Genomic DNA, 20,997 nt, shown 5'->3' with positions numbered 1-20,997 from the left:
TTGACTTCTGTAGCCACACATCCGAGAGCGACTGAAAGTTCAACATTCATGGCTGTTACCTGTTAGGAGTGAGGCAGGGGGCTGCTTGCCCTGAGTGCCTTTTGCACCAGACTAGATCAAGGTGTGTGGCTCAGCCACTTCAGGGTACCCTCCAGTTTCCTGACCAACCTTTCTACTCTGCTTCAGCTGCCATCTGAACAGCTGACTTTTTCTAGCCATAGAAACCACCTCAGAAACCACAGGCTAACCACCCAGGTCTCCATGTGGATTTTGGTCTTGTCCCATTTCCTGCAGCTGCTGTAACAAAGGAACACAAGCTGGGTGGCTTAAAACGTAGGGTCTGGGTCCTGCACACCAGTCTCTCAGGTCAAGGTATGGGCAGGGCTGTGCTCCCTCTGAAGGCTCCAGGCTCTTCCAGTGGCTTCAGGCAGTCCTTGCCTTGTAGAGGCTTCATACCTCCCAGGCTTCTCCTGTGGGTGTCTGTAATAGACCACATCTCCTCTTAAGGATGCCAGTGATCCTGGATTAGGGGTACACTAATGACCTTAACTGGATGGCGTCTGTGAAGACCCTGTTTCTGAAGGTCACATTCTGTGATGTTGCAGATAAGACTTCAGCATATCTTTGGGGGAGGACACAATTCTGTCTGGGAGATAGTGAGGGACAGGGAAGCCTGGCGGGCTGCAGTCTGTGGGGTCGCAGAGACACAGTTTTGCCACTGAGCAATAATAACAGCAGTTCATAACAATATCTAACACTTGGCTTCCCCAAACTTGTTCTGTAGAGTTCACTGGCTTTGTTGAATGGTGCCAGCACATAACTCAGTTTTCCAAGTCAGAGAGAGAGTGTGCTGGGTCCCTTCCCCTATATCCTATATCTAATGGGCACAGACCCCACCTGCCCCTGGAGCTCAGACACTGTCTTTTCTCCATGTCCTCTGTTCACCTTCCTGCTCATCGTTGGGCCCTGGGGCCCACCCTGTCTCCATTCTCTGCTGTCCTGGCAGGATTCTGCGTCCACAGATGCGCTGCACTTACTGCGCACAGGCAGCTAGCTCCCTGCGGTGGACGTGACCAGGGAGAGGGAGGAGAGCCTGTGCCCAGGCTCTTTGGGTCAGACCCTGGACTCTGCTCCCCTTTCAGAGTCCAGCCCTCAGGTGACTCCGTGCCGGACGCTCAGGTGCCCAGTCCCAGGCCGGCCTCGCCGCCGCACGGGGAACGTGGGGCGGGTTGAGATCTGCCGGCCAGCAGGGGTCGCGGCCTCGCGGGGATGTCAGTGGGGCAGGAAGTCCCTCCCCGGAAGAGGCCTGGCGTAGACGGCGGAAGTGGAAGCAGTGCCGTCCACCCGGCTGGGCGGCTCCTGTCGCAAAGCGCCCGCGCTCCGCGCTGTCAACGTGGGTACCTTACTCCGCCTCTGCCGCGCGCTACCCGCCACCACGGCCGCCGCCGCGTCCTCCGGGTGTGCGGGGGCCGACGGCCGAGTCCAGCTGTTGCAGGCTGTGGACACGGAGCACACCGTGGACTCGGTAGAGTGGTGCCCGCTGGCCGGCTGCAGGCACTTGCTGGCGTGCGGCACCTACCAGCTGTGGAAGCCGGAGGACTGGCCCGCCGACGGGGAGTGCCAGGTGCGCGGGCCTCCTGGCCTCGGGCCTCGGGCGGTCTGCGGCCCCAGGTGGCCGTTCCCAAGCGGCTAGAGTCCCCGACACGACCTCCTCTGGAGAAGGGCAAGTGAGAGGCAGAGCCGACCGCAAGCATCGAGACCCCTCTGGTCTGCAGCGGTGAGGCTGGCCAGGTTATGGGTGAAGTCTAGAGCAAAGAGAAAAGGGGATGTCATAGGAGCTCTACCTAAAGCCTTGAAGGCATCCACTTATGCGGATCCAAACCTAAACATTTTTAAGAGTGAAAGCTGGCACTGGGACCGTCCTAGGCAGGCAAACTGTGTCCCAGGGGAATCCGAACCACAGCTCCTTCCTGTTGGCCCCTTTAGAAGAAACATTGTATCCTAATCCAACTACTCGTTAATCACCTACAAGAGAAAAGACTCCAGCTCAGAAAATCAGAGTTCCCGGGTCTTGGCAAACCTGTTCTTTCTCTGTCCCTTTTCCCATCCTTTGGGTTCCTCAGTGTGTGTTAAGGTATTCAGAGAACATATCTGCATTTTTTTGTAGAGTGAACTGGATGTTGACGAGCCTCCAATTCGTTTGGGTCGTCTCTACCTGTATAGTTGGAATGAGGACAGGTCTCCTTGCCCCCTGGTTGAGGTCCAAAGAAGAGATACTTCTGCGATCCTGGACATGAAATGGTACACGTTTGGTAACAGTTCCCCTTGGTTGGAATTTGTCATGAAAACCTGATTGTTTAGTCAGAGGAGCCTGATGCCTGGCGGCCTTAAACAAGACAGGGAGGCATCTGCATTAAGTTGGGGTTCATTTCTCTCCTGTCCTGTCTTTCCTGCCTGTGGAGGCTGCTGTAACTTGGGGCTCATTTCCTCTTTCAGTTTCCAAGCTGTACAGGTACTGTTGGTCTGTCTGGGAAGCAGTGCTGATTTTCTGCTTCATAAACTGGAGGATCTTGTAGGAACAGAACTGTAGGCTCCAAACTGGCTTTGGAGCTGAAATCTATAGCAGTGAGTCACGGGGGTGCCTGTCGTTCTGTACCCCAGGCACATCCTGTGTTCTGAGCGGCACGTGCATTCTCTCCTAGGTGTCACGTTCCAGTGGCTGGTCATCCCCTCTTGGGTGTGGCAGATGCTTCTGGGTCCATAGAGCTCCTCCGCTTGTTGCCATCTGAGGTCAGTGACTGGGCCAGGCTTCATGAGGGGTGCAAGGAACATGGAGGGAGGCTGTGCTGAGATGATCTGTTCAGTGGTGACCTTTATCGTGAAATGTTCTAAAGTAGCACACAGTCTCTTAAGTTCATGGGTTCTACATCTAACTCCAGGAGGAAGACACTTTGTGTGTCACCAGCAGAGAAGCTGAAGCAACAGGCAGGTCCTTTAACCTGACAAGGGACGTGAACACCCTGTTAGGAAAGCCTGGGCCAGCATTCTTGGGCTGACGGTGCTGGGGCAGGAAGAGCAGTGTTTCCTGGGTCGAAGTGGTGTTTATCATCTGTAATTAAGAGAGCATAGGATTTCTCTGGGCTTCCCCAAACACGGCTCAGTGGGTAAGGAATCCGCCTGCAGTTCAGGAGATGTGGGTTTGATTCCTGGGTCAGGAAGATCCCCTGGAGGAGGGCATGGCAACCCACTTCAATTTTCTTGCCTGGACGAGCCCATGGACAGGACCCTGGCAGACGACTCCGTGGAGTCACAAAGAGGCGGACACGGCTGAGCAGCTTAGTGATGTGTTGTCCCCCAGGCATCTGACAGCAATCCCACATCACACATTTGTAAAATGCCCACATGTTGGGGGACGGGAACAGGTGAAAGGAAGACCCCTGACCATGTCTTGACTCAGGGGGCGAGGGGAGTGGAGGGGGAGGCGCTGATGCAGGCGCTGCGAGTGGGCCTTGGAGCAGGTCCAGCTGTCCACGGTGCTGAGCGCTGGTGAGGGCGGCCTTGCTTCAGACCTGCTGAGAGCGGTGGCCCTGTCTCAGGAAAGATGGCAGGAATGCCTAAGGAGGACTGGGCTCAGAACCAGAGCTGGAGGCAAGAATAGGAAAACCCAGGAGACAGCACAGCTTCTGGGACCCTGCAGATAGAGTCAAGCCCAGGGAAATGGCATTTCCATGGCTGGCTGTGTCCGGGCGAAGCGAGTCCGGGGAAAGTTCCCTTTGTCTTGTCCCTGGAGGCCCTGGGCGATGGGAACCCACAGCAGCAGTGCTTCCAAGAGGCTGCGTGGGTGCTGCGCTAGTCTCCAGGAGGGCTTGGGCAGCAGAGAGACCCGCTTCCCCTGAGGTCTTGTGTGTGGGCAGGCCCTCCTTCAGCGATGAGGACTCCTGGAGCTGGTTGGGCAGTGTTCTCAGGCTCTGCTCCGCAGGGTGCCTGAAGACACACGTCCCCTGGAGTAGACAGTGGCCTCCTCCGTGTGCCGGGGCCGCTCGTTCCCCTGTGATGGCTTCCTTCTCTCTAGCAGGACACTTGGACACTACAGCCCTGCTCCCGCTTGGCCCTGGAAAAGCAGTGTCTGGCCTTGTCCTTGGACTGGTCCACTGGGAAAGCTGGAAGGTGAGGGCCAGTGGTGGTGGGCCGGAGTCTTGGCTATTTCGTGTGAGAGACCGAAGGAAAGCCACCTTGCTGGCTGTGACTGTGGCTCTCACGCCTGGGAGTGTCACTGCCAGTCCTTATCTTGAAAGAAAAAGGGAGCATGTTTTCACCAGGGGAAGCTGACCCTAGTTTATTTTGACAAGCTCATGGCAGCTTTGGTTTCTGCCCAGGCAAGCCTCTTAGGAAGCTTGTTCACATACCAGGGCCTGGAGAGCCTCTCTCTGCTGTGTCTTGGAGGCATAAAGTGTCCCTGCTTGGAAACCACAAGAGGTGAGGAGTTTAGGGCAGTGAATCGATTTCAGCCAGATTCTCCATTGGTTCCCTGTGTCCAGGGCCAGTGACCAGCCCTTGAAAATCATTAGCAGCGACTCCAAAGGGCAGCTCCACCTCCTGAAGATCCTCGAGGCGGGGCCCGGATTGCAGGCCGTGGTCACCTGGCGGGCCCATCAGTTCGAGGCCTGGGTTGCTGCTTTCAATTACTGGCAGACGGAAGTCGTGTACTCAGGTATCCTCCGCTGAGCGCCCCCCTGAAGACTTGCTGAGGGTGAGGGACGGGAGGGAGCAGAGGCGATGCAGGTCACGGGGCAGAGGCTGAGCTGGTGCTCACGGAGCTGTCCTTGGAGAGCGAAGCGCAGTTTGCCCAGGTACCGCGGGCTCTCGGGTGGCGCTGCTCCCCTGTGGGAGCTCCCCCGACGCTCATTCCCTGGGAGGGGTCCTCGCTCTCCTTCAGAAGTCCTGTTGGAGAACCTTGCTGCCCGGTCGTCTGGGTCAGTGCTGAGCTGTCATGTTGGGTCTTAGGCTTGCCTGTCCCCTTTTGGAACGGCTTCCCTCCCAGGTCAGGCCGGCGGCAGGGAAGACGGGCTTCCTGGTGCTGTGCGTGGTGCGTGTGGACGGGGTGGTGACGTGGGCACCGGGAGCCCCTTCCACCCTGATGACCGCGGAGGGCACAGGGCTCTGAGGGAAGACGGCTGAGGGCTGCGGAACCCGCAGAGGCCGGAGAGCAGCCGAGGCCTTGTCTCCTGTCTGGGTGCCGGTGGCATGCCACGCTCACCATGAGCGGTGCGGCCCCGGAGCCTCGTGTGGAGGAACAGCGCGCTGCCCAGCCCAGGGAGCAGGTCCACGGGCCTGCCTGGTCGTACCCCGCATCCCTCCCGGGCGTCGAGGCTGCGCAGTCCAGGCGCCGCTTCTCCCTGCAGCCACGCACCCTCCGCCCCGTGGGCTCGGCCCGCGCCAGCATGCCCTCCGCCCCGCGGGCTCATCCTGCGCCAGCCCCGCCTTGGCTCCGTGCTTGTCCCGCGCCAGCCTGCCCTCTGCTCCGCGGGCTCGTCCCGCGCCAGTGCGCCCTCTGCTCCGCGGGCTCGTCCCCGCGCCAGCACGCCCTCCGCCCTGCGGGCTCGTCCTGCGCCAGCCCCGCCTTGGCTCCGTGCTTGTCCCGCGCCAGCCTGCCCTCTGCTCCGCGGGCTCGTCCCGCGCCAGCGCGCTCGTGGTCCCGCCTGCGTCCTCTTCTCGCTCTGCGTTGTGGCTCTCCTGACTCCGTTACCGTGTCTCCACAGACACTACGCTTCGCTGGTGGGAGCAGACCTTTCTTCTGAGCTCTGGCTGCGTTGTCTTGCCAGCTCCCCGCGCTCATGCTGGGGTGCTCGCCCGCGCTTCCCTCCGCGGGCTCCGGCCATGCCTGTGCTCCCGTGTGGCCCTGCCACGCCCTGCGCCCCGGGACAGGGTCTGGGCGCCCAAATCAGATGTCTCTGTCCACTCACCCCTTCTGAGAGTCTCTGTCTTGGTTTTGTCTTCTGAGCATTTCTCAGAATTTGCTGTATCTCTCTTACTCTCTTTCTGCTTGTCAGGACTACGGTCCCATGCTGTGGTCACGGCAGAGCACCGAGCAGTGGCCTGTGTTCATGCTCAACCTCTCCTGCCCAGCCTCCCATTCAAGGATAGAGCAGGTGGTTGAACACATGAGTTTCTTGCTCGCGCGGTCCTGAGCCTTCTGCAGCTTCCACCCAGGGTACCCAGCAGGGCCCCGGGTCTTATGTGACTGGGTTTCTGCCTACCTGGCTGGCCCTGTTTTGAGTGATTCTTCCTTGCTCTTAGTTTTCTTTTCCTCAACTCTTCTATGTTTTCTCTAATCTTAGTTTAATTTTTCACAGGTTAATTCTACTTTTCTGGCAGGGCCCAGCTTAAAATCTTGTCTTTAGAAACACTGTATGTTCAGTCCCTCGCCATTGGTCTCATGGCACCCTGTCCTCATCCTATTTATTAATTTTTTGTCACATCACAAGGCACATGGGATCTTAATTCCCTGACAGTGATCGAACCTGCATCCCCTGCATTGCAAGGCAGATTCTTAACCACTGGACAGTCAGGGATGTCCTCAGACCACTTATGATTTTGTGTTTAATGCTTATTTTCCCCTGAAAGGAGATCTTTTCTGGAGTTTTTGCTGTTGCACCCTTGAACAGACTCAGGGAGAACAGTAAAGACTTGATTTTTTGAGCTCTTGTTCATGGATTAATTCTTCTGCCTTGAGGCTTAGTTAATTCAAGCCACAGTGGAGTGAGACAATGTTTTAACAATTCGGGATCAATTCATTCATCCAACAAGTGTCTGTTGAGCACCTGCCACATGCCGAGCACTGTCCCAGGGGCTTGGGACTGTGATTTCTGTGAGGAAAACCAAGTCCCTGCTTTCACTGAGCTTCCAGTGCTTGGTGGAGACAGACAGGGAATGCTGAGTATAACGTGCTTGGTGGTGAATACACTTTGGAAGGAGGAAGGTGGGACAGGCACGGGTATCAGGTGCCGCGGGTGGCACAGACTGTCCTGCTGTGGAGCCTGTGAGTCTCACGTAGTTAGTATGGAACAGGAGGCAAGGGGTCACGGAGACAGGGCGCTGGCTGAGGCCCCGGGAGCACGCCGGCATTTGCTCAGAGTGGAAGGGAGCCATTGTGGGGTGTCGGACAGAGGAATGTTTCCTGACTTAACATTTTAAAATTTAAGAGGATCCTTATCATTCTAATGAAGGAAAATGAAGAGGAACTAAAGAGGCTGTTGATGAAGGTGAAAGAGAAGAGTGAAAAAGCTGGCATAAAACTCAGCATTCAAAAAGCAAAGATCATGGCCTCTGGGCCCATCACTTCCTGGCAAATAGATGGGGGACAAAAGGGGAAGCAGTGACAGACTTTACTTTCTTGGGCTTCAGAATTGTTGCAGACAGTGGCTGCGGCCACGGAACTAAGACACCTGCTCCTTGGAAGGACAGCGTACTGAAAAGCAGGGGTGTCACTTTGCCAGCGGAGGTCGTATAGTCGAAGCTGTGGTTTTTCCAGTGGTCAAGTGTGCATGTGGACGTGAAAGTCGGACCATGAAGGCTGAGCACCAACAATCTGGTGCTTTTGAACTGTGGTGTTGGAGAAGACTCTTGAGAGTCCCTTGGACAGCAAGGAGATCCAACCAGTCCATCGTAAAGGAAATCAGTCCTGAATATTCATTGGAAGGACTGATGTTGAAGTTGAAACTCCAATACTTTGGCCACCTGATGCGAAGAGCTGACTCACTGGAAAACACCTTGATGCTGGGAAAGACTGAAGGCAGAAGGAGGAGGCGGCGGCAGAGGATGAGATGGTTGCACAGCATCACTGACTCTGGGCATAAATCTGAGCAAACTCCAGGGGATAATGGAGGACAGAGGAGCCTGGCATGCTGCAGTCCATGGGGTCACAGAGAGTCGGACACGACTTAGTGATTGGACAACAGCCTTAGCTACTGTGTTGAGTGTAGACTGCAGGGGGGTGAGGGTGTGGGTTAGAGACCTACTGTATGCAGGGGAGGGATGAGGTGGGGGCAGTGGAGAGGAGGAAGGGTGGGAAACTGCTGCGTGAAGGTCGATCAGTAGGAGCTCCTGGTGGAGCACGTGGAGTGTGAGAGAAGGGAGCCCAGAGTGTAAAGAAACCAGAGCCAGTTCTCTTTACGGATCTGCCATGGAATGGCAGCTTGTATTTGAGGCTCACCCACAGCTCAGTGCCGGGATGGTGGCTTCTGCTGGTCCAAGGACACAGGTCACGTTCACCGCCGTCCCCATCTGTGGTGCGCCCAGAAAGTGCTGGTGGACGGGTGGTGGGCGGTGGGTGGAAGACGGTGGAGGAGCGCTGCGTTCAGCGCGGTTGGCTATGTGGTTGGTTTGCACCTTTCCATCCTCTCTGCCCGTCTTCCTTCAGGACGCTGTGCCCTTCTCTCTCGGTGTTGCTTTTCTTCAAAGACTGGCTGTGCGTCAGGGCACCGACTCCCCTCTTGTTTCTGTCGCTTCAGTTTCCTCAAAAGAAGCCCTTTTCCTGCGAGGTTACCAGGGACCTTTCTCTTTAAAACACACGGAGATGTGTCGCCAGTTGCAGGCATCTGCGGAGCCTCCTGCAGACACGTCTGTTCCGAGCGCTCGGATGTGGCCACGCTGGCTCCAGGCAGCAGGAGCCGGAAGGGTTGAGTCCGTGTGGCTGGTCGCTCTGCCCCCGTGCCTTTGTGTGCCCTTCTGCGGGTGTGGCCCCCGTCTTCCCCTTCTTCCCCACAGCGTGTGAAGGCATGGTGGTGGCACAGCTGGCTGCCTCTGGGGCTCGCATGCCTGTGTGGGAACACCCTCACAGACGTGATTGCGCCCTGAGAAGCGGCCGGTGCCCATCCTCAGCGTGCCTCCTGGCCAGCGGGGGCGGTTTCCATTTCCCTGCAGGTGGGGACGATGGCCTCCTGAAGGGCTGGGACACCAGGATGCCCGACACTGCTGCCTTCAGCAGCCGCAGGCAAGTCCTCGTGGGGCCAGCCCCCCCTGCCCCGCCCAGCCCCGCCCCGCTTCTGCCTGCTCAGCCCCCCACCCCGGGCTTCTGTTGGGGAGCTGCGGGGCACTTGCTCAGCCCCTACCCCGCCACGCCCACCCCGGGCTTCTGTTGGGGAGCTGCAGGGCACCTGCTCACCACCCCCCCACCCCCTGCAGACACTCCATGGGCGTGTGCAGCATCCAGAGCAGCCCCCACCGTGAGAACGTCTTGGCCACGGGAAGGTGAGTCCCGGCTGTGGCACCGATTCCCCCTGTGGCTGCTGTGGTGTCTGACCAGCCCGCTCTTTGAACCAGAGTGTAGGCATCGGGGGCTCAGGGAGGGACTGTGTCCTGGAGGGGTGGGGCCGGGTCTCCTTCGAGGCGTGTCCTGCCCGCGGAGCCCCGCTTCGCCGCACGCTGGTTGAGATCTGTGGGTTTCAGCTACGACGAGCATGTTCTCCTCTGGGACACGCGGAGCCTGCGGCAGCCACTGGCGGATGTGCCCGTGCAGGGAGGGGTGTGGAGGCTCAAGTGGCACCCGTTCCAGCGCGACCTGCTCCTGGCGGCCTGCATGCACGGCGGCTTTACGATCATCAACTACCAGATGGCAGCAGGTGAGCGGTTCCATGCCCCTGCCCACCAGGCTCCTCCTCTGTCCTGACACGTTCCCTGGCCTTGCCATGAGGGTGACTCCAGAGCCTCAGCTTCGGCCACTGCTCTCTAACTGCGGTCCTCGCCTGACCGGCTCCGTTACCTGGGTGCCTCTGCACCCAGCGACGCCCAGCCCCAGCGGGGCCTACGGGGTGGTCACCACTGCTGACAGTTCGGGCTCTGCGGCCTGCGTTCCAGACCGCTTCAGCTGCTGCCCGGTTCCTTCTCCTGCTCCAGGCAGAACCCAGCAGGGCCCCGACCGGCAGGCGGACTGGCCTTCCTCTCACCAGGGGTCCCTCACGTTTTCTTCTCTCGAAGCCCCACCCCGCTCTTGCCCCGCATCCCCGCCGGGGTCGTGTCCCCTCCTCCGTAGGAGCCCGCGCCCCTGCACGTTCCCGACCATGTCTGCCGGCGGTGGCCTCCAGGCTTTCTCGTCTGAGCCCTCGGCTCTGCTCCTGCGTGTTGCTGCCCTTTGTCCCGTGGATGCTGTGGCAGTTCTCTGCCCTCTCTTTCTCTCAGTGTAGGAGTTACAGTGATGGATTGCCTTCTAAACACTGCTTTCACTGTGTCCCATGAGTTTGGTATGTTGTATTTTATTTTCGTTCATCTCAAAAAGTATTTTCCAACTTTGCGATTTCTTCTTTGACTCAATGGTTACCTTGTAGTGTGCTGTTAAATTTGCACGTTTTTGAGAGCATCCTGAATCTCTGTCACTGATTGGAGTTTTAGGGTCCCTGGGACTCACTGTGGCCTGTCTGTGGTCCGTCCGGGGAGGGCCGTGTGCTCTGTCCCGGCGGGGGAGGGCCCACTGTCTGCTCTTGTTGCTGTGTCCGGTCGTTCATTTCTCAAAGTGGGCAGTCAGTGTCTGCAGTCCTGCTCCTCTGGTAACTGGACCACAGTTGCTTGAGCGGTCGTTGCTGATTTAAATCTGTTCCTCCCTCGTTTCTGTCAGTTTTTGTTTCAGAGACTTGGGGGCTTGTTAGCTGTGTATATGTATGGTCGTGCTTGTGTGTTTTCCTGACTTGTTGACTCTTCTCATTACAGGATGTCCCTGTTTATCTCTAATAACATTTGTTTTAAAGCCTCCGTCGTCTGACCCTGGGAGAGGTGCTCACGCTTCCTCAGGGGTGCCGTTTGCTGTCAGCCTGCCCACGGCTGTGTGTCCGCAGCGTGTGCACTGCGGGTTATGCGCTGGTGTTGGGGCTCCCGGAAGAGGCGCTCTGCCCTCCGAGTGAGGGGTCAGCAGCCACGAGATGCCACTGTGTCCTTTTATTGCTGATGTTTCTTTTGGGCATGTGGTTGAGTGGCGCCGGGCTGGTCACTCTGGGCTCATTTTGGGCTCTCCCTCTCCACACCCTGGACAAGCTGCTTTTCCAGGAAGTCCTGGATCCTCTTAATAGCGAGTGTGTGTACACATATGTGTATGTGCGTCTGCATGCCTGCACAGACACGTGCATGTACACGTTTGTATATACACTTGTGCTCATGCTTCTGTAGCTGTGTGTGTGGATTTATGTGTGTACACGCGTGTGTGTCAGAACCTGAGTTCATGCTGACACCTCTCACTCATTGCAGCAGCACGGCTTTCTCTCTGCTGCCCTGTTCTGCACCTCCCTGGCTCCCAGCAAGTCTGGACTCGTGTGCCCGACCTTGTGGAGCGCTGTTGGTGCCACACCTCAAGCAAACCTGCACATTCAGTGGGTCCGACGCTCCTGCCATTCTGTGTGTTCCATTAGTTTGATTTAGTCACTGTGCTGTGTTCACAGTTTACTTGGATTAGAGTTGTTTTGTCCTTCTGTATGGCAGTTATATTGCAGTACAGTTAGGTTCGTTTCTTTTTTAAAGAATGTTTTTATTCCTTCTCATTGATTTAATTTTGGTTTTGAATGTGTAAAGACATTCACAGTGTTCTGAAAAGAAAATTACACTAGGAACTTCCCGGGTGGTCCGCTGCTTAAGACCCCATGCTTCCACTGCAGGAGGCGTAGGTTCAATCCCTGACTGGGAAGCAAAGATCCTGCGTGCCAAGGTGCAGCCAAAAAAAGAAAAACAAATGTGTTAAAAGGCATGCTCAGATTCCGGGAGGTAGTGAAGGGCAGTGAGGCCTGGGGCACTGCAGTCCGTGGGGTCAGAGTCAGACACGACTGAGCAGCTGAACAGCTACACGCAGGCCAGACCTCTTCTCACACAGCTGCCATCACCTCTGGCAGGCAGCCTGTCCGTCAGCCTAGGGTTACAAATCTGTGTCTTTTTGCAAAAATTAGTGTGTATGTTTATATATCCATACTTCTCCTTTGGTACGGAAAAGATATTCTGTATAAATTCATGTTTTGTTTACTTCACTTTTAAAGCACATCCTGGAAATCACTCCTTATTGGTTCATAGAGTTTGTTTGTTTTTTTTAAGTTATATAGCACTCCATTTAGTGGGTATACTCTAGTTTTTTCTTCCAGTTTTCTATATGATTATTTGGGTTATTTCTAATGTATTATAATTACAAGGAATGCTTCAATATGTTGTTTTGCGTATGTGTTTCTGCTTGTTGGAGGTGTATCTTTAGGGTTACTGCCTAGATGTGGGATTGCAGGGTTCATAGACTGCTATCTGCCTGACTTCACCATCTCACCAGCCGCGGATGAGAAGCCTGCTTCCCCGCAGCCTTGCCAGCATAATGTGTCGTCAGTTTTGGAATTCTGCATCTGACGGGTGTGAAATAACATCGCACAGTAGTTGAAATTTGCATGTCCCTAATTAGGAGTGAAACTGAATATATTTTCGCTTGCCTGAAGGGCTGGTTTTGTATTCCTGTTTTTCTTAATTGTGTTTTGCTTGTCTTTCTCTCTGACTTCTGGTCTTTTCTCCCTTGGTTTAAAGAGCTCCTGTGTATCAGCCCGCTGTATTAGTGGCATCAGCCCTTAGTCTTTGGTTTACGTTGGAAATAATTTTTCTGTTTCTTACCTTGATTTTGCGTATAGTGTTTTTCTCCCATACAAAAGTTGGGGTTTTTTTTAAGTGTAATTAAATTTATAGGTTTTTTCATTGAGTCTAGATTTTTGAATCTTAGTTAAAAAGACAGCCAGGTTCTAAAGGAACTCATCAGTGTTTTCTCATACATGTCGGATGTCATCTTTCTACAATTAGGATTTTGATCCAAGTCCTCCTGTGTGGTGTTTGGGACTGTCCCGACACTGTTGCCGGAACCCCGTCCTCCCCCCGCCCCTACCCCCACTGACTCGAGACACCAGCTCTCGTGTGCAGGCACTTCCCGAATGGACCCTGCACTTCTTGTCTTCTCTTCTGCCCCCCGGCCGTCTCAGTGTGTTCACACCTGCTCTTCAACCATGGAAACATTCAGTGCATTTGTTAGAGTGGGCTGCCTGCCTCCTCTAGGTCTTTCTCAAGGGCTTCCTGACTATTCTTACGTTTGAACTTAGTATCAACTTAGCTTGTCCCAGAAAAAAATGTTTATTGGTTTTTTTATAGGGATTGCGTTAAATACAAATTAACTTCCCAACTGACTTATTTGTCATCTAGGATCTTATTCAAGAAAAGGGCTACCTTTCCATTTGTTCAGATCTGTTCTTGTATCTTTTTGTAGTTGTTCATTCGCTAAGTCATGTCTGATTCTCTGTAATCCCATGGACTGCAGCACGCCAGGCTCCTCTGTCCTTCACTATCTCCCGGAGTTTGCTCAAACTTGTTCATTGAGTTGGTGATGCCATCCAACCATCTCATCCTCTGTCATCCCCTTCCCCTCCTGCCCTCAATCTTTCCCAGCATCAGGGTCTTTTCCAGTGAGTCAGCTCTTGGCATCAGGTGGCCAAAGTATGGGAGCTTCAGCTTCAGCAGCAGTCCTTCCAATGAACATTTAGGGTTGATTTCCTTTAGGATTGACTGGTTTGATCTCCTTGCAGTCCAAAGGACTCTCAAGAGTCTTTTCCAGCACCACAATTCAAAAGCATCAATTTTTGATGCTCAGCCTTCTTCATGATCCAGTGTGACTACTGGAAAAACAATAGCTTTGACTATATGGACCTTTGTTGGCAAAGTGATGTCTCATCCTTTTAATACACTGTTTAGGTTTGTCATAGCTTTTCTTCCAAGGAGCAAGTGTCTTTTAATTTCATGGCTACAGTCACCATCAGCAGTGATTTTGGAGTCCAAGAAAATAAAATCTCTCACTGTTTCCATTGTTTCCCCATCTATTTGCCATGAAGTGATGGTACCAGATGTCATGATGTTAGTTTTTCGAATGTTGAGTTTTAAGCCAGCTTTTTCACTCAACTCTTTCACCTTCATCTAGAGGCTCTTGAGTTTCTCTTCACTTTCTGCCTTCACGGTGGTGTCATGTGCATCCCTGGGGTTGTTGATATTTCTCCTGGCAGTCTTGATTCCAGCTTGTGATTCATGCAATCCAGCATTTCACATGATGTACTCTGCATATAAGTTAAATAAGCAGGGTGACAATATATAGCCTGTTGTATTCCTTTTCCAGTTTTGAACCAGTCCACAAGAACTGACTTTTCTTCTGTGTGCATTCATTGCACATTTCTTGTTAACTCTATTTCTCAGTGATCTAACGTTTTTGTTGCTCTTGTAGGTGGGCATTCTTTTCATTGTATCTTCTAACTAAATTATTGTCTATTTGAACGTTGTTGGTCTTTTTGTTGGTAGTTTCATATTCTGCCAATATAAACGTGTGTTTCCATTAGTTTTGCTATTGATTCCTTGGGTTTTGCAAGTAAACATTGTGTCATCTGCAAAAAGTAAGAGTTTTATTATTTTCCAAATTGAATGCCTTTAGTTATTTTCTCATTTAACTTCATTTACTGGTGTCTCCAGTACAATTTTAAAGAAGAGTGGAGGACATCTTGCCTTATTCCTGACCTTGAAGAGGGGCCCTGCTAGTTCCCATGATGGCACCCCACTCCAGTACTCTTGCCTGGAGAATCCCATGGACGGAGGAGCCTGGGAGGCTGCAGTCCATGGGGTCGCTAAGAGTCGGACACGACTGAGCGACCTCACTCTCACTTTTCACTTTCCTGCATTGGAGAAGGAAATGGCAACCCACTCCAGTGTTCTTGCCTGGAGAATCCCAGGGACGAGGGAGCCTGGTGGGCTGCCATCTATGGGGTCGCACAGAGTCGGACACGACTGAAGCGACTCAGCAGCAAAGTGTGTCCTTGAAAGAAAAGTGAAAGTGTTAGTCATTCAGTCGTGTCTGAATCTTTGCAGCCCCCTGGGCTGCAGTCTGCCAGGCTCCTCTGTCCATGGGGTTCTCCAGGCAAGAGCACTGGAGTGGGGAGCCATTCCCATCCCCAGGGCATCTATCCAACACAGCGATCGGACCTGGGTCTCTTAATCGCATGCAGACTCTTCACGTCTGAGCCGCCTGTCCTTAGTATTCATCAATTTCTGTTTTCTTGAGTATTTTTAAAATCAGGAATTGTTGATTTTTTTTTTTGTCAAATGCTTTTATACTATCTGTTGAACTGTATTATTTTTCTCCTTGAATATATTTATATAGTAAATTTGGTTTATGGATTTTCTAATATGGAATATATATTCCTGGAATAAATCACACTTGGTTATGGTTTTGTTTTGTTTTAGTTGTCAAAGTAGTTTTTTTTTTTTTTAATTAAAAAAATTTTCTTTTATTGAGGTATGGTTAACTTACAATATTATGTTTCAGATATATAATATAGTGATTTACAATTTTTAAAGAGTGATACTCTGTTTATAGTTACTATAAAATTTTGGCTGTACTCTCTGTGCTGCACAGTTCACTTCAGTCGCTCAGTCGTGTCTGACTCTCTGCGACCCCATGGACTGCAGCACGCCAGGCCTCTCTGTCCATCACCAACTCATGCTCAAACTCATGTCCATCGAGTCGGTGATGCTGTCCAACCATGTCATCCTCTGTCTTCCTCTTTTCCTGCCCTCAATCTTTCCTAGCATCAGGGTCTTTTCCAGTGAGTCAGTTCTTTGCATCAGGTGGCCAAAATATTGGAATTTCAGCTTCAGCATCAGTCCTTCCAATGAATACTCAGGACTGATTGCTTTTAGGATGGACTGGTTTGATCTCCTTGCAGTCCAAGGGACTCTGAAGAGTCTTCTCCAACACCAGAGTTCAAAAGCATCAGTTCTTGGCTCTTAGCTTTCTTTATGGTCCAACTCTCACATCCATACATGACTACTGGAAAAACCATAGCTTTTACTATACGGACTTTTGTCAGCAAAATAATGTCTCTGGTTTTTAATATGCTGTTTAGGTCTGTCATAACTTTTCTTCCAAGGAGCAAGCATCTTGTAATTTCATGGCTGCATTTGCCAACTGCAGTGATTTTGGAGCCCAAGAAAGTAAAGTCTGTCACTGTTTCCACTGTTTCCCCATCTATTTGCCATGAAGTGATGGGACCAGATGCCATGATCTTAGTTTTTTGAGTGTTGAGTTTTAAGCCAGCTTTTTCACTCTCCTCTTTCCCTTTCATCAAGAGGCTCTTTAGTTCCTCTTTGCTCTCTGCCATAAGGGTGGTGTCATCTGCATATCTGAGGTTATTGATATGTCTCTTGGCAATCTAGATTCCAGCTTGTGCTTCATCCAGCCCAGTATTTCACATGTATATACTGAATATATCTATTTCAAGTATATATATTTTGAATATATCCTTTTTTGGGGTGGGTTTGTTGCACGTCATGCAGGAACTCAGTTCCCCTACTAGGGATCGGACCTGCACGCCGTGCAGTGGAAGCACAGCGTCCTAACCACTGGACCACCGGGGAAGTCCCTGTGCAATATATCCTTGTGGCATATTTATTTTATATATGATAGTTTAGTTTGTAACTTGGCTTACCAGATCTCATAGCGGTAAAGAATCTGCCTGCCAGTGCAAAAGACAAAAGAGACGTGGGTTCGGTCCCTGGGTCGGGAAGATCCCCTGAAACAGGAAATGGCAACCCACTCTGGTATGCTTGCCTGTAAAATTCCCCTGCACAGAGGAGCCTGGTGGGCTACAGTCCAGGGGTCACGGAAAGTTGGACACAGTGAGCGACTGAGCACATACACATCGTTTGTATCTTCAACCCCCTGTCTCTATGTTGCCCTCCTGCCTCCCCTCTCCTCACTGGTAACCGCTAGCTCTCTGTGCTGTGCTTGGCGGCTTAGTCATGTCTGACTTTGCGACTGTGAATAATGCTGCTGTGAACATTAGAGGGCTTCCTTGGTGGCCCAGATGGTAAAGAATCTGCCTGGAATGCGGGATATCCAGGTTCAGTCCCTGGGTCAGGAAGATTCCCCTGAAGAAAGGAATGGCAACCCACTCCAGTATTCTTGCCTGGAAAATTCTATGGACAGAGGAGCCTGGCAGGCTACAGTTTGTGGGGTTGCAAAGAATTGGACACGACTGAATGAATCTCTGCCTTCTGTCTGTATGAACATTAGAGGGGTTCCCAGGTGGTGCGGTGGTAAAGAATCTACCCACCAATGCAGGAGACGCAAGTGGTGTGGGTTCCATACCTGGTTCGGGAAGATCCCGTGGAGGAGGAAATGGTCACCCACTCCAGTATGCTTGCCTGGAAAACTCCATGGACAGAGCAGCCTGGTGGGCTACAGTCCGTAGGGCCTCAGAGTCGGGCATACGCACATATGAACACTGGGGTGCCTGTCCTTGAATTTTTTCACTTTCTTTGGACATGTATGTAGGAACAGAATTGCTAGATCGTGTGGTTGGTAGGCCTATGCCCAGTTCCTTGAGGAACCTCCATGCCATTCTTCAGTGTCTGTGCCAGTTACGTTTCCACTGACGGTGTGGGAGAGTCCTCTCTCCTCCGCAGTCCCCCTAACGTGGTGTTTGTGGTCTTTTGGATGATGGCCATTTTGACAGGTGTCAAGTTATATCTCATTGTGATTTTTACTGCATTTCTCTGATGATTTTCAGGTGCCTTTTGACCACGTGTGTGTCTCCTTTGGAAGACAGGTTGTCTTCTTCAGTGTAGTGCTGCATCCTGGTGCATACTTTATTTGGGGTTTTCAATAATGTTCAAAGATGACGCGAAATTTTTTTATGCTATTTATCAGCATTATGTTTTGTTCATGTGAAAATCAAAACAAAAAATGTGAAAAAATTTTTATCATTTTATCATGTCTTGAATAATGTATATGTCATTTGGGTTATCTTTATATTCAAGATGCAGTGAAAATTCTCCTATCTGGGCCTGATTAATTTTTGAATGATGATTCTGTGTGAACTTTATATTTTTCTGTCAAAGTTGCTTTGTTTATGCTTTATGTCTCTACTGGGGTCAAAGTTTCCTGATAGTTACTCCCTTTATTATGTTTTACTTTGTATAGTTATACAAATACACAAACATGCGTGTCTCTCTCCTTAATTCGATTAGGTAGTAGTGTGTACACTTTAAGAAGGAGGCTTTGACTTCTCGTTATCACCGCGTTGTTGCTCCTCTCCACCTCGTCGACGTCTTTTACCTTTGTCGTTTCTCTCCTTCTCCCTCCTTAGTTCTTTTGAGTTGGGACTACGATTCACTTATGTTTGTTACTTTGCTTTGTATTAAGTGTTTTTATGTCTGAATTATTCTCTGATTTAAGCACAGTTTTAGGTTCTGATATGTGGTGATTCTGCTTTCATTTTTATGAAGAAATTCTGTGATTCAAGTTTGTGTTTCCCCTTTTATCCAAGTGTGGTTTAGTAGAAGGTTTTAAACTTCCCAGGTGGAAACACTGTTTTTGTCTTTTGACCACGATTGATTTTGTTTCGTGAGCTGTGGTCAGTGTTGCCTGTACTCCTTCTCCTTCATGGAGCCTTTTGACCGCCTGCTGCGCAGCGTGCTTGCTTAGCTCTTGCTGTGGTGGGCCTGAGCAGCAGGCATGCCGCGTTACCGTGCGGTGCTGCCCTGCAGCAGGAGGGTTCTGTGTCTGCCTGGAGCACGCGTGGGCGCTGCCTGTGGTTGTGGCACGTGAAAGTGTCGTGGGCCTTGGCTGTGCCAGCGACCCTGCCTCCCAGGCCCTCAGATGTCCACAGCGAGGGGCAGGGCGGCCTCCTGGGAGCTCCCTTCTGTGCTGCTGTCAGGCGCCTCGCTGCTCTCCGGGAGAGCTCGGCAGCGGGCTTCTCTCTGGAGCCCCCTGTGCTCAGGCAAAGCCCTGGCTTGGGGAGGGCCTCTGGTGAGTTGGTTGTATCCTTGGTCTGTTTCCTGATGCCAGCTTCGGCCTCTCCTCTTCACTGCTCACTCTGGTCATGGTTCAGAGTCTGATCACAATTCTGAGTGTTGTGGCCTTGATCCCTACACCGGGGACGCGGCTGGTGACAATTTTCACATCCCCAGCTCACTGGCCACAAGTTTTCTGCAGCTGCTTTTACCAGCCTCAGCCTTGACCTGGACCCTTGACCAGCTCACGTTTGGAGACACCGCATCATGTTTATTTTTCAAATTTCTATTTGTTTATTTTTGGCTAGGTCTTCATTACAGTGCAGGCTTTTCTCTGGTTGCAGAGAGCAGGGCCCCTCTCTAGCTCTGTGTGGCGCTTCTGACTGTGGGGCTTCTCTTTCTGCGGGGCACCGGCTCTAGGGCACGCGGGCTCAGTGGTTGCGACGCACAGGCTTAGCTGCTCCACGGCACTTGGGGTCCCCCAGACCCGGGGCTGAACCAGTTTACCCCGAACTGGCAGGCAGGTTCTTTACCACAGACCACCAGGGGGCCCTCATCATGTCTTCCCTGGTCACGTGTCACTTCTCATCCTTTCTCGGCAATGTTCTGTCCAGAACGAGGTCTAACATTTTCCAGTCTTGCCCTTCATCTTCAGAGTTGCCATAGCAACTCACCACAAGGACAACTGCTCAGGCAGTGAATGACTCCTTTCCCAGTTCAAATCCAGACTCTCTAAGGGAGCTCTGTGTGCCGGGACACTTCTGACATGTTGCCAGTTCCAGATGACAACTCACCACATCCACACCTGTGTGGTTTCTCACACACACCAAGCTTTCCTTGTGGTGTGCTTCACGTGTGCTTGTTCCCTTCATTTCTGATACACCCCATTCCCTCTGTCTGGCTCAGAGTCCTCAGGCGCCCTGGATGGGAGCTCCGTGGTGCAGGATGCCTCCTCTCTCAGGCACACAGAGCGCATTCACTGCAGGATGAAGGCCTGCCCTTCTCTCCTTGTCTGTCTGTGTCTCAGCAGTGCTCTGCGTGACACACGGTGGTTGCTCTTGGAAGTTTCTCTTTGAGGGTGGGCAGGGTCTGTTGCGGAGAAGGCAATGGCACCCCACTCCAGTACTCTTGCCTGGAAAATCCCATGGGCTGAGGAGCCTGGTAGGCTGCAGTCCATGGGGTCGATAAGAGTCGGACACGACTGAGCGACTTCACTTTCACTTTCATGCACTGGAGAAGGAAATGGCACCCCACTCCAGTGTTCTTGCCTGGAGAATCCCAGGGATGGCGGGGCCTGGTGGGCTGCCGTCTATGGGGTCGCACAGAGTCGGACACGACTGAAGTGACTTAGTAGCAGCAGCAGGGTCTCTTGGGGGTGGGTGATGAGATTAACTCTGGCTAAGTTTCCTGTGTCCTCCCATCTCGCTCCAGAGGGAGAACAGGAAGCCATCTCTCTGTCCTGCCCCTTGCCCAACTCGCTGGTATATGGAATCGACTGGTCCTGGCTCTACTTCTGCCGTCTGCCACAGACCCAGCCGTCCTTCCCTGGCAGTGACCCAGAAGCCAGAACAGCAGACCAGGACCCTACCCTGAAGGTTGCAGACCCGTCACCAGCACCCTCTTCAGAGTGTTTAGCTGACAGTGATGGAGTGGGTGGCACCACACCCCAGAATGGAAGCAAGCTAGAGGCTCCTCTGCAGCCATCTGCAGAGGACAAGAAGGATGGCCGGCTGCCTACTACAGGGATCAAGATCTGTGACTGCGACCAGGATCTGGAGGCAGCAGACTTTGACATCAACCTTCTGGCCACTTGCTCTTTTTATAATCGTGTTCTTCACCTCTGGAAGTGCGAGAACATCTGAGCTGGGGAAGACCTTGCTTGGTTTGACATGGTAAAGACAATTTCCACAAATAAAACTTGAGTACATCTTTATCTTCTTTAAGAATGAAGTGACCCCAGACTGTCTCACTGATATTTTGGTTACATGTTTTCTGTATGGGGCTCAGTGCATCTGTGGAATTTTCTCAGTAAATAGAAAAGCTGTTGGCCTCTCAGATAAACCTTATCTACTGGGCCCTTCAAAATTGCAGCTCTGTGGCAGCAGGGGGTAGGGTGGAGGAGGGGTTTGGTTCCCAGCTAGCAAACTTGTCAGTTTCCTGTGTTTTGACTTTCAGTTC

The 20,997-nt window shown here is 52.2% G+C and overlaps 1 protein-coding gene across 3 annotated transcripts; it reads left to right on the top strand.

The window, feature by feature from the left end:
• The first annotated feature begins 1,536 nt into the window (after positions 1-1,536).
• On the top strand, positions 1,537-20,765 carry DPH7 (diphthamide biosynthesis 7). 3 transcript variants are annotated; one of them, XM_070799807.1, is made up of 10 exons: positions 1,537-1,624; positions 2,168-2,301; positions 2,703-2,790; positions 4,076-4,167; positions 4,539-4,711; positions 8,923-8,992; positions 9,184-9,249; positions 9,448-9,620; positions 10,182-10,238; positions 20,251-20,765. In XM_070799807.1, exons 2-10 carry the CDS (start codon positions 2,294-2,296, stop codon positions 20,679-20,681), a joined length of 1,158 nt encoding a protein of 385 aa, XP_070655908.1. In that variant the 5' UTR covers positions 1,537-1,624; positions 2,168-2,293; the 3' UTR covers positions 20,682-20,765. The 3 variants fall into 3 exon arrangements, with proteins under 3 accessions (XP_070655908.1, XP_070655907.1, XP_019826740.1); XM_070799806.1 differs by having other exon boundaries at positions 4,073-4,167; XM_019971181.2 differs by lacking the exon at positions 10,182-10,238 and having other exon boundaries at positions 4,073-4,167.
• Positions 20,766-20,997: the final 232 nt, after the last annotated feature.

This window comes from Bos indicus, chromosome 11 (assembly GCF_029378745.1).
Source record: "Bos indicus isolate NIAB-ARS_2022 breed Sahiwal x Tharparkar chromosome 11, NIAB-ARS_B.indTharparkar_mat_pri_1.0, whole genome shotgun sequence".
NCBI classification, from domain to species: Eukaryota; Metazoa; Chordata; class Mammalia; order Artiodactyla; family Bovidae; genus Bos; species Bos indicus.
The sequence above is the reverse complement of the archived record's forward strand: the minus strand, read 5'-3'. Positions and strand labels throughout refer to the sequence as shown.